We start from the raw sequence: 12983 nt of genomic DNA on the forward strand, positions 1-12983 counted from the left end.
TTGGTGACTTTCTACATAATGATGCTATCTTCAAATAGAGATGGTTTTACTTTGTGTGTGTGTGTGTGTGTGTGTGTGTGTGTGTGTGTGTGTGTGTGTGTGTCTTTTTAGGGCCACACCCATGGCATATGGAAGTTCCCAGGCTAGGGGTTGAATCCGAGCTGTAGCTGCTGGCCTACGCCACCGCTCACGGCAATGCCAGATCTTTAAACCTGTGATGCCAGGGATAAAACCTGTGTCCTCATGGGTACTAGCTGAATTTGTTAACCACTGAGCCACAGTGGGAACTCCAGTTTTGTTTTACTTATTTCCTTTTATTTCTTTTTCTTGCCCCATTGTAGGCCAGGGCCTTTAGTATGTTAAGGAATATCTTTGCCTTGTTCCTAATTTTAGAGGAAAAGTGATCAGTTTTTCACCATTAAGTATGAAGTTAGCTGTTTCCTTCCTTTTTAAGGCTGAGTAATAGTCAATTAAAAGTATGTAACACAGAATGGAGTTTCTGCTGTGGTGCAGTGGGTTAAGATTCTGTCTGCAGTGGCTTGGGGTCACTTCAGAGGTGTGGGTTTTATCCCCGGCCTAATACAGTGGGTTAAGGATCTGGCACTGCTGCACCTGCGGTGTAGGTCACAGCTGCAGCTCAGCTTCAGTCCCTGGCCTGGTATGTCCCATTTGCCACAAGTGCTACACTAAAACAAGCCATAAAACAAGCAAAAATCTACAGAACACATTGTGCTTACTCATCTATCCATGGGGGCATGGGTTAGTGCCATCTTTTGGCTATTTTGGATAATGCTGCTATGAACATAGATGTACAAATACCTGAGTTCCTTTCATGTCCTTAGGGCATACACCCAGAAGCAAAATTGTTGGATTATATCTATTTAATATTTTGAGGAACTGCATACCACTTTCCACAGTTACCAACACACATTGCAAATTTTTTCTTTTTCTTTTGGTCTTTTTGTCTTTTTAGGGCCGCACCTGTGGGATATGGAGGTTTCCAGGCTAGGGGTCCAGTCGGAACTGTAGCAGCCGGCCTACACCAGAGCCACAGCAACCAGATCCGAGCCGTGTCTGTGATCTACGCCGCAGCTCACAGCAACACTGGATCCTTAACCCACTGGGCGAGGCCAGGGATCGAGCCTGCAACCTCATGGTTCCTAGTCGGACTCGTTTCCGCTGCACCACAACAGGAAATCCTCATGCTTCATCTTTATTGTTTTCTTCCTTCTGCTTGCATTGAACACATTCTCAACACACACATGCCCTGGTGCCATGACAGGCTGAGGCAGGAGACAGCCGTCCAGCAGTGAGGGGAGGGCATGTGGACATCCATAGTCTGCCCAGCCTGGCTGAGGACAGAGCCAAATGGAAGTAGACCCTGTCTTTGGCCTCATTCTCTTCTGAAACCATTTTCTTACCTATTTTCATGATTCCCTTCCAGGAAGCTGACACTCTTCTACTCAATTCAAAATCCAGCTATTTGTACTTGTGATGTGGTTACACTGTGATGGGAATTCAAACTGACCAGTTACTCATACTAAAACCCTTTGTTCCAAATGATGGAGTGAAAAGCTGCTTTCAGAGTTAAAGAGCATTTCAACAAGGTGGGCCAAGGGGCCCTGAAGTAACCACGGGCTGGAGGAGCTGACCCTATAGGCAGAGCTGATGACCTCACAGGCCAGACAGGTCTGAGACACACGCCGAGGCCAGTCTCCATCAGAGCTTCAGCGCCAGACAAGCCTGCTGCGCAGCACCTCTTACTTGCATTTTATTTATTTCTTTTTTCTTTTTAGGGCCGCACCTGTGACATATGGAGGTTCTCAGGCTAGGGGTCTAATTGGAGCTGTAACTGCTGGCCTACACACGCCATAGCCACACCAATGCCTGATCCGAGCTGTGTCTGCGACCAACATCATAGCTCATGGCAACGCCAGATTCTTAACCCACTGAGGCCAGGGATAGAACCCGCAAACTCTTGGTTCCTAGTCCGATTGGTTTCTTCTGTGCCACGACGGGAACTCCTTATTTTTCATTTTTTTTTTTTTTTTTTTTTTTTTTTTTTTTTTTTTTTGCTTTTTATGGCTGCACTAGTGGCATATTTAAGTTCCCAGGCTAGGGGTCGAATCAGAGCTGCAGCTGCCGGCCTACACCACAGCCACACAGGATCCGAGCTGTGTCTGTGACCTTCACTGCAGCTCACTGCAACGCTGGATCCTTAACCCACTGAGTGAGGCCAGGGATCAAACCCTCATCCTCATGGATGGCAGTCAGATTTGTTTCTGCTTCACCACAATGGGAACTCCTTGTTTTTAAGCAAGCACACTCTTCCATACAATGAAACGCACTCCCATTTTAATCATAACCATTTGTTGAGCTGTCTCTGGCAAAGTTTACCATTTTTTTAAAAGCAAGAAACCTAGTAAAACTTAGGATTCTACTGTTGGTCTTGCCCATCAAGCCTTAACCTGCAGCCCTGTCTCAGTCAACAGGTGATTATGTCTTTGCTGCTCTGGGCTCCTGCTGTCTCTGATGGCACCAAGGAATTTCCTCCAGTGTGTTGGGGGGGTCCTGTTTATAACAGTGGACAGATTGGGGCTGGTTTATGCTGTTCTCAGCTTGTCCAACAGGGTTAATGATTTCAGCCCACGAAACAGGGTGGACCTATCTGGAAATGGAATAAACCTATCAGGCTACAGAGGCAGTCCCAGAACTCTTTTTAGGAGTAAATAAATTCATGGGAGCCAGACATGCTGCAGGTTTTGGGTGAGCGCCAATGGTTCAACCAGATTCCCAGTAATTGCCTTGCTGCTATGAGAACAGGCGTAAGCCAACATTTCCAGGGAGTGCCAAGCCTTCAGGAAATATTAACCCACTAGGGGAGCAGTGCGTTCTTTCTTCTGGGTCTGCTTTTTCCAGAGGGTCCTTCTGGTTCCAAGTGAACAGTGTGAGATCACTCTGCCCTTCTGGTCCGCCTTGTCACCAGCGAGTGGCCCACTCATTCCTGAAGGCCACTCCCAACACGGGCTGGGCTTCTCCGTTTCCAGGCTCTGAATCCAATTTTCCGAGATGGAAGCTCTGCCCCGAGCCCCGTGAGGGTCTGTCTGCTGCACCGGATGATGTTTCCTTAAGGGCACGGGCTGGCCTTCTACCTCGGCCACATCCCCACAGCACCAAGCACAGGGCCTTGCTCACAGCAACCATACAAAAAACCTCACCTTCACTGGCGACAGCATCTCAGCATCAACAGAGCCTGTATATGATGTCCTGACCCACCCTGAGCTGCACTGTGTGGCCTCATTGCAACTTCTCTGCAATCAATCTGTAATACAGGTACTTTCTTCCTGGTAATGCAAGTCATTTGTAGAAGAAACAAACAAACAACTAACTTTAGGTAGTGTTACAGCTTGAGGCAAGCAAGACAAATCTCTTGTTTTGTTGTGTCATCAACTAATACTCACCCCTCAGTTTCAATATTCAAAACTTTAAACTGTTGGTTAAATAAAACCACTTACCAACTTGAGAGAGCATTTCCAGGTTCCAGAAGGCAGGGGAAAGGAAGGGATGGAGATTCAAACCCACAGACTAACTAACCCTGCTGTTCCCTGCTGCATCCACAGGCATTCAAGTCACTGTTTTTCTTTTGGCTGCACCTGCAGCACGTGGAACTTCCAGGGCCAGGGACTGAACCCACACCACAGCAGTGACAACACTGAATCCTTCACTACTAGGCCACCACTATGATCCTCTAAGTTCACTATCTAGTTCACAAACTAGAAATGTGATCTTGTGGTTATAACAAAATCTACAGATCTCGTGGTCTTAAGTGATGGTTTCTTGTACTTTCTCAGATTCTGTTCCTCTCTGTCTACAAGGATAAGTGAAAACTCATTTTACACCTGCCTCTACTCAGTTTCTGTGACAATCAAGAGAGACATAAATCTAGAACAGTGGACTATAAAAACATATTATTTACCAACGCTGTTCAAGGGAGAGTTCCCTTTCAGAATTAGCTGAGGTCAGCTCATCACACAATGCCCACTGAACCACTATGCATGAGAACCATGGGCAAAACCAGTATTGAATAACCAGCCCCCAAAAACTGTGCAGGATAACAGTATAGAAAACTAAATGCCTTAGTTCTTCTATTATGAAATTCTACTTATTGAAGGAAAAAACCTACAGGTTTACCAGAAAATGAGAAAAAAATTTAAATTTGAGAGCTAGAAACCACACTGAGACTTCTTGCAAAGTCAACTTTCAGGAATTCCCATTGTGGCCCAGTGGGTTAAGGACCCAACATAGTCTCTGTGAGGATGTGGGTTCCATCCCTGGCTTTGCCCAGTGGGTTAAGGATGCAGTGTTGCCGTGAGGTGTGGTGTAGGCTGCAGATGTGGCTCAAATCTGGCATTGCTCTGGCTGTGGTGTAGGCTGGCAGCTGCAGCTCAGATTCAACCCCTAGCCTGGGAACTTCTATATGCCTCGGATGTGGCTGCAAAACAAAACAAGACAAAAAACAAACAAAAAACCAGCCAAACTTCAACTCCAGAACCACTCAACAAGAGGGAACTTTTGTTCATATTGCAGGTGATGGGCACAAACGCAGGAAGAAAGACTGGGCTGTAAATAGGATAGGTCACAGATGCCCATGGCAAACAAATGATTTTTCCTTAAACTCATCTCTGAGGTTCTGATTCCTGAGGCCACTCCAGACACTGGTCCCCTAGAGGCCAGGGAGGTGAGGAGGTGGTTTTGAACACAGGGACTGGGTACACGGAACTAGCCGCACCACGATCACCACGCAAAACCAGAAGAGGGAAGGTCAGGGTGACACAGTGACAACCTGGAGGAGGCATGCAGCTGGCGAGGCCCCCTGGGCTTGTGCAGGGCACTGACTGGTGGTGCTAGGTGGCCCTCTGGTGGGTGCAGCCAGGCTGAGGGTCCACAGGAAGCAGAAGCTGGAGCCACTGGTCAGGCGTCACCGCAGGGGGCTGGGAGGCAGGGACCAGGAAGCATGTCCTTCCTCCTCTCCTTCCAGTGCCTTGAGCGCCTCCCAGTGGCAGGTCAAATGGGACAAGCAGGGGCTTTGGCAGGTGTCCCCAGAGCCTGGGCCCCAGCATCAAAGGCAGAGCACAGAGGTAGGCGGAGGTGAGATGACAGCTCGATAATCAATCTCAGTCCATGACAACTAGCTGGGTGGTAAATGGTACACACATCAAAACAGCGTGGTCGAGGACACTGTGTATAAATATGTACATTTAACCATTTCAAGTGTACAGTTCGGTGGCCATAAACACATTCACATCGCCACCATGCTTCTTCAAGACGTTTTCATCTTCCAAACCATCCAGGTTAAGTACCAGGTCCCCATCTCCCCCGCCCCCAGCCCCCTGCATCCACCAGGCCTCTCTGCAAACGACTGCTCTGGGCCCTTCAGGTGCGTGGAATCACAGTCTCTGTCCTTCTGTGACTGGCATGATTCACTCAGCACGATGTCCTCAAGGTTCGTCCACATCTCGGCCTGTGTCAGAAAGGCCTTCTTTTCTGAGGATGAATAGTATCCCAGTGCAAGGGTGGACCACGTTCTGTTACCCAGTCATCTGCTGATGCACATGGGGTTGCTTTCACTTTGGGGCTATTGTAAATAAAGTTATGAACGTTAGCGTAGAGCAGGTGTTTATGCCTCGGCTTTCGATTTTTGGGTACAGACCCAGGAGGGGAACTGCTCGGCCATAATGTGGTTCTACGCTTAAACCTTTTGAGAAACTATCAAAACGTTTTCCGTGGTGGAGGAAGTTGTATTTTTCATATCCAAAACACTGGTTCAGATGTGGCGTTCTGGAAGCATACTGTTAGACAATTTCTAACTGCACAAGTAATTGTGGCAACTCAGCGGTCTTTCATAAATACAAAATTTTATTTGCACGTCATTAGTGTAGAAAGATCACAATGCTTCTCACATCACAACACGCGAGACACGCCAAGTTATTCGGATACAGAAGGACTTGTTTACCTTGACTAAACAAACAGTGCAGTTTAATAAAAGATATACCAAAGAGAGAGTTCACAAATTCAGGATCAGACGAAGGAGAAAAAAAAAAAAAAAAAAAAAAAAGAAGAACACAGTCTAGGTTTAATAGGAATAAGCTTCGCCATCAAAGGGAGAAGTTTTATCATTACAAAGTTATATAGGGTGTTTAGGCAAATACAGGTATGTTCTTTGATATAGTAAAATGTATCTCTTTAAAATTCCTTTAAACAGGATTTGTGTGGGACAGCAGCGTTCTTTTTAAATCTTCTATAGTTTCAAAAAACATTTCCTTACTGAATCTTCGTGGTTCTTAAAAGCATAGAGTGCGTCCATTAGGAAAACCAGAGAGTTTCCGCAGCCTCAGGACCAGGTGCCACCCTCTAACTAGTCCTATTCTACCATACGTGACATGAATAAATAACCTTCAAGACGGCTCTGAATGGAGCTCTGCTTTATGGGAAACACTCCAGTACTTCAAAGATGCTACAGCTGGGAGAAATGTAAATTAAGAAAAAGCATTCAAGATAGCTTTCCCCCCCACACAAAAGTCTTTAGTTTTACAAATTTTCTTTAAACAGTAAGCAAAGCACCACGTTCTTTCTTCTTATCAGAATATGTTCTGTCCTCATAATACAAGTAACAAGGACAATTATATTATTTATTTCAAGAAACATTATAGCTCTCTCATTTCTCCTGCTCTTCATATTAGAAGTACTACCTTTCCCAGTGCACATACACGAGGCACTGGGATAATGAGTGAAATAAAATAATTTGGAGGGAAATAGGTCATTTATAACCCAAACTTACCCAGGACTGCATATGTACAAGTTAGTGTATAGCTCTGACTTGGATTACAAAGTGCGAGAGGAAATTGTCAAAATGATTGTAGTGCAGGATGGGACCTTTCCCCTTTCCGGGGGTTGTTCCCACTTTGTCTCCAAAGAAGCAAATCAACAGCATCGGACGTGCGGTCTGGGGGGAGGCAGTTCTGGCGGAACCTCAGGTTCCGGCTGTAGCGAGAGGATGCTGTTGGAAAGCTCGTTCCTCAAAAGATCCAGAGGCATCTTGAGGGGAAAGAAAAGAGGCAAACATGTTTTCACCCAACAGGGTAAATATACAATGAGAGAAGACCAAAGCGGTTTTTTGTTGCTTCTTTTTTAGGGCCGCACTTGTGGCATATGGAAGTTCCTGGGCTAGGGGCTGAATCAAGAGCTGCAGCTGCCAGTCTACACACACCACAGCCACAGCAATGTCAGATCTGAGCCACATCTTCAACCTACACCGAAGCTTGTAGATCTTTTAACTCAATGAGCGAGGTCAGGGCTCTAACCCACATCCTCACGGATACCCTGTTGGGTTCTTAACCTACTGGGCCACAGTGGGACCTCCAAAATGTTCTTTATAGAAAACTCACCCATCACCAGAGTTCAACTAAACATTAAAATATTAAGCTGACTTTGCTGTCCAGCAGAAACTGACGCAATGTTGTAAGTCAATTATACTTCAATTAAAAAAGAAAAATTAAGCCAAAACATAAGAACCAGTTCAGGAAGTTTCAACCACCGCACAAACACCGTCTAGCTGATCACACAGTCTCTGGCAGAAGAGCTCAAAGAGACCTCATAAACATTTATTTTCACAGCCCAGGATAACAGAAACTAAATGTATCGAAAAATGAAAGGAGTTCCCATCATGGCTCAGTGGAAATGAATCTCACCAGCATCCATGAGGATGCAGGTTTGATTCTTGGCCTCACTCTGTGGGTTAAGGATGTAGCGTTGCCGTGAGCTGTGGTGTATGTCGCACACTCGGCTCGGATCTGGCGTTGCTGTGGCTGTGGTGTATGTAGGCTAGCAGCTGTAGCTCTGACTTGACCTCTAGCCTGTGAACCTCCATATGTTGCAGGTGTGGCCCTAGAAAGACAAAAAGAAAAAAAGGTCCGACATTCTCAGGGGTTATACCATTACTAAGGAAAGAAGTACTGCCTCTTGGCAAGTGTACTGACAAGCCCTGTATTAGAAGCGTGTGAATTATGTTTGAACCGAGCAGATCATGTGTAATAACAACAAACACACTTTAGGACGCTGGGAGAAAGCTACCACCCCATCGGACTGCGTCCTCAGCTATGTTCGTGACCCCCTCCCCACCCCCAGTCCTTCGGCCTGACAACCACCACACTTTGCTTTCTAAACAAAAGGTTCCAAAAAATAACCAAAACATGACAAAGGAAACAGACTGCAGGCTTTAGATAAAATACTTTGTGATGCAGGAGTCCTTCTTTCTCACCTTTTTCAGGATGTCATCAACGAGTTTCAGAAATATCTCGTCCACATTGAAGTTGTCCTTGGCACTTGCTTCACAGAACCGCATCCCAGTTATCTGCTGTGCAAACTAAGAAAAAACCGTATTTTTCTCTGTGGGGGTGAAACCCAGCCTAAGAGACAAGCAGGAGGCCTGTGATGGGGATAATGGCAAAGGGGCTGCTCTGGGCGAAGGGGAGGGACTAAAGGTTGGAAAGTCCCGTTTACCCTCAAATATAAAGTTCACACGTACAGCAGTTTCCTGTACGATCAGAAACAGCAGGACAAAACCTGTAAGGGGACAGATACCCGGATCTTCACGTCAAACTGCCTGCCCAAGTTGCTCAACTGCAGTGTATCTGACATTTAAAACATAAATATCATTCACCCTCCAAGGTAAGAGAAATCATGAAAACAATTACTTGGCTTAAAAGAATGTTTCTCTGAATAAAATGTCAGGTTAGATAACAAGGCAGTACATACCAATGCGGTTCTCCCCTCTCCCCACTTCAAAATGAATTCAAAGGAGCAGGAAGTTACCAAAAGCAAATTAAGAAGGATGTGATGGAGTGACTACTTTTTGTTTTATTTTTGGCCATAACCACAGCATGCGGAAATTCCCAGGCCAGAGACTGAACCTGCGCCACAGCAGTGACAATGCTGGATCCTTAACCTGCTGAGCCACCAGGGAACTCCAACCATTTAAAAAAAAAATTATGAATTATAAAGTAATTTAGGAAAGGGAAAAGCATACCTAGTGCTCACTGGACAGGGCGTGGGTGCCGGGACCCGGTCCCCCTTTGCTCCCCTCTCACCTTTTCACCCTGCTGTCTGCTGATCTCTCTGTCAGTTTCACAGTCCAACTTGTTTCCAACCAAGAGGAGCTCTGCGTCTTCTGAAGCGTACTGCGGGGTTGCAAGAGAAGCTGTATTTCAACGGTGGGCATGTCGCACATGAGACGGGACATGTGACCCAGGGACCTGCTGCTCACCCCTCGTCTACTCGCTCCACGACCCTCTGAGCACCTACTCTGCCCGGCAGCCTGCCAGGCTCACGGCCAGGGGGGCACTGGCAAGGCCACCACGATGTTCTCAGCCATCCACCTCTTTGGCTCGAGAATCTATCCTAAGGAAATGCCTCCAAATGCAGGCAGAGCTCTAGACGCAGTCAGAAAACCCTTAACATCCCACGAAGTCGGTGAAGAGTGAAATAAGGTCCATAAAAGAATGAAGTCGTAAGATGCAAACTACTACATACAGAATGGACATACGATGAGGTCCTGCTGTACCGCACAGGGAACTTAGTCTCTTGGGATAGGCCATGATGGAAGAGAATATGAGAAAAAGAATGTAAATACACGTACGACTGGGTCCCTATGCTGTGCGGCAGAAACACTGTAAATGGACTACACTTTATTTAAAAAAAATTTTTTTTAAAAGAATGAAGCCATAAAAAACAAAAAATGCTCTGGGAGAACATGAAGTTGACACAGGAAGTTCCCCGTGACAGGGTATTTAGTGAAATAATAGGCAGGATGTTAAACTACATGGAGGATGGACCCAATCTGGTTTTTCTGGATGATGGAAGTACAAGTTTTTTAAATTTACTTTTGTGCTTTTCTTGCTTTTCTAAATTTTCTATAATGACGAAGTATCATAGTTTTATAATCAGGAAAAGTTAAGCTCCATTTCTAAGTTTGTTTTTTAAGCACATCACCCTTCCTGAAGGAATATCCAGTATCTGTTCATTTATCATCATTTTTTTTTTTTTTGCCACACCTACAGCATGTGGAAGTTCCTGGACGAGTGACTAAACCCCAGCCACAGCAGTGACCCAAACTGCTGCAGTGACAATTTCGGACCCTTAACCTGATGCACAAGGGAATTCCTAAGTTAAAAAAAAAAAAAAATCTATCAGCAAGGAGAATTTCTCTTTAAAGAGTCTTTCTCTCAGGTAACTTGCTGAACCCGGGGTACCCTCCCTCAAACAGTACAAGAGACGGACTTCAGCACAGGGACCAGAGAGGGTGACCTTGGCCAGGTTACTTAAGGGTCTCAGTCCTCTTATCAGGGATGTGGGGCTGACAGTCACAGCGCCCCCAACGGGAGAGAGGGGAGAACAGGGAGCTCTGGAGGAATGAGGGCACCAGCTCAGTGGGAGAAGCCAAGTACCGAAGGCCGGACAGTGATGCCCGCCGAGTGCCCTTCGCATCGAGCCGCTGCCTCCGCTTTGAAGCCCTTCTCTTCGGTTCTGCACTGTCAGCCGGAGTGAGGCCGCCCTCTCTGAGGCCCTCACACACACCCATGGCTTTAGCCCGGGAGGACCCAATGACGCGCCGTGCCTGAGCCCAGACCCGCCCCTGGCCCCATCGTCTCTGTAACCCTGGCAACCCGGGCCCCTGACATGCTTTTAGGGAGGCACACGTGGAAAATGCGCCTGGTAAGCCCTGAAAAGGCACATCCTCGGGCATTATCCAGCAGATGGTGCACAACCATCCGTAAATAAAGTCCAACTTGCAACGTGTGAGCTGGGCCTGTTCTGCAGAGGAACTAAACATCAAGCCTGAGTAAGAGGAAGAAAACTCAAAACGTGGCCCGTTCACCACATCTCACCCTCAAAGGATGCATCGTCTCCAAGGGCACTCTGGGTGCCCTTAGAGGGGAACCTCCAGATCACATCAGTCCTGCAGGCTGGGGTTACCTCGATGGAGTCAATCCTGACCCAAAGGAGAACACTTCCTTGACTGGAAATGAGAAAGTGAAGGCCACCTAGAGCTGCGAGGGCAGAGGTCAGGGGACGCCCCAGGCCCCTGGCACAGGGGACAAGGTCATCCTGGGAAGCTGGCGCTACGTGGACACTCACGAAGCGAGCGTCTGAGTGAACTTCCCACAGCATAAAAGTCCTGAATCCAATTCCTCAGAAGCAGCCTGACAGTGCGGAATGAGGGTGTTTGGGCTCTGAAGTCAGACAGCCCAGGAACCAGGGTAAAATCCTGGCTACGTTACTACTAGCTGATCCTGGAGACATGATAAATCTTCCCTCCGCCTCTGTGGCGCAGGCCCGTGTGCCTACCCTGAACGCCGTCATCTGGGTTAATGATGTTCAGGATGGAAAGACACGCTCTGTAAACGCTGCCTCCTTCCTTTTGCAACAATCAACACAAGCATCTCTGAAAACGCGGCACCTACCTTATCAATCATCTTCATCCATTTGGGCAAATCATCAAACGTCTCCTTCTTGGTGATGTCATACACTAGTATGATCCCCTTGGCACTTCTGTAATAAGCTGAGGTAATGCTGTTGAATCTCTCCTGACCTGCTGTGTCCCTAAGAGACAGTGCAAAAGTTAGTCTCTGAACAACGAAGGCATGGAGAGCCCTGGCCGACAGGGGGCTGCCTCATTCCGGTCACCAGTGAGGTGCTCGCACGTCTGGCCCTGTCCGTTATTAGCGGGGGTGACTTTTCCTCTTCTTTTTTTTTTTGGTCTTTTTCTAGGGCCGCACCCACGGCATATGGAGGTTCCCAGGCTAGGGGTCCAATCGGAACTACAGCTGCCAGCCTACGCCACAGCCACAGCAACACCACATCCGAGCTGCGTCTGTGGCCTACACCATAGCTCACGGCAACACCAGGTCCTTAATCCACTAAGGCAGGCCAGGGATCCAACCTGCAACCTCATGGTTCCTAGTCGGATTCGTTAACCACTGCGTCACGATGGGAACTCCAAATTTTTTTTTTTTTGTCTTTTCCAACCAAGAGCTTTTGCTTGGCTGTGCCTATGGAGTGTGCAAGTTCCTGGGCCAGGGACCAAACCGGCACCACAGCAGTGACGATGGTGGACCCTTAACCCGCTGAGCCACAAGAGGATTCCTCAAGCCAAGCTTCTGAGGAGACATCAACGCCGTGCCAAACGGTGGGGAGTGTGACACTCTGTACACCAGGTGGTTATCAACACTGACGAAGCGCACAGGCACTAACTCGAACAGTGTAAGCCCACCACCCCCTTGTGACCGACCCTGATGGTGAATGAATGACCTTGCTGCTAAGATGACTGACTGTCCTCACTAATGAAAAATGCTGCAGAACCCCAGTCTTGTTCTCTTCTTTTCTTGGCCATGGCGTATACTGGCTTGATGTGGGATCTCAGTTTCTAGACCAGGGGCTGAACCCCGGCTGCAGCGGTGAAAGCGCCCAGTCCTAACCCCAGACTGCAGGGAACTCCCGGTCTTGCTCTTTTCTTAATCCCTCCAAACAGAGAGAGTGGTCAAAGGAAAAGCGAGAAGAGGTACCAAAAACGGCTTTGCCAACAGCGGAGCCCATTACTCCCTGACGGCTGTTCTGAAATCTGAAGCTTTATTTCTTTCAACATGAGGAGGGACACAAGCATATTAATCGTGTACAGAAGCTGGCCGAGACCCATCTTCTCCGATTAAGAAGCCAAGAAACTGCTAGAGAACCATCATCCACTTACAGATGAGGTCCAGCAGAGCCACCTCTTTAATCAGGAAAACAATTCCTTTAAAGACCATCTACGGGAGTTCCCATCATGGCTTAGTGGGTTAAGAACTCAACTAGCATCCATGAGGATGCGGGTTTTTGATCCCTGGCCTCACTCAGTGGGTTAAAGGATCCCCAGCTGCTGTGGCTGTGGC

The 12983-nt window shown here is 47.3% G+C and overlaps 1 protein-coding gene across 3 annotated transcripts in view; it reads right to left on the minus strand.

The window, feature by feature from the left end:
- Positions 1 to 5898: 5898 nt before the first annotated feature.
- Positions 5899 to 12983, minus strand: part of RAB12 (RAB12, member RAS oncogene family) — a 28671-nt gene continuing 21586 nt past the window's right edge. For 2 of the 3 annotated variants that reach the window (XR_014807566.1, XM_021096067.2), the window contains 4 exons: positions 11520 to 11658; positions 9147 to 9236; positions 8318 to 8422; positions 5899 to 7095 (listed from right to left, as the gene is read on the minus strand). Coding sequence is in view for 2 of the 3 variants with exons in the window: in XM_021096067.2 (XP_020951726.2) it covers positions 6982 to 7095; positions 8318 to 8422; positions 9147 to 9236; positions 11520 to 11658 (448 nt within the window). In the remaining variant the exon portion in view is untranslated. Of the gene's footprint in view, positions 7096 to 8317; positions 8423 to 8465; positions 8623 to 9146; positions 9237 to 11519; positions 11659 to 12983 lie in introns of those variants that run through there. The other variant, XM_084964138.1, reaches the window with a different exon arrangement.

This window comes from Sus scrofa, chromosome 6 (genome assembly GCF_054392235.1).
Source record: "Sus scrofa isolate SSC_HxYL_T2T_F1_AM1 chromosome 6, Sscrofa_HxYL_maternal_Yorkshire_Landrace_v2.0, whole genome shotgun sequence".
Lineage (NCBI taxonomy): Eukaryota > Metazoa > Chordata > Mammalia > Artiodactyla > Suidae > Sus > Sus scrofa.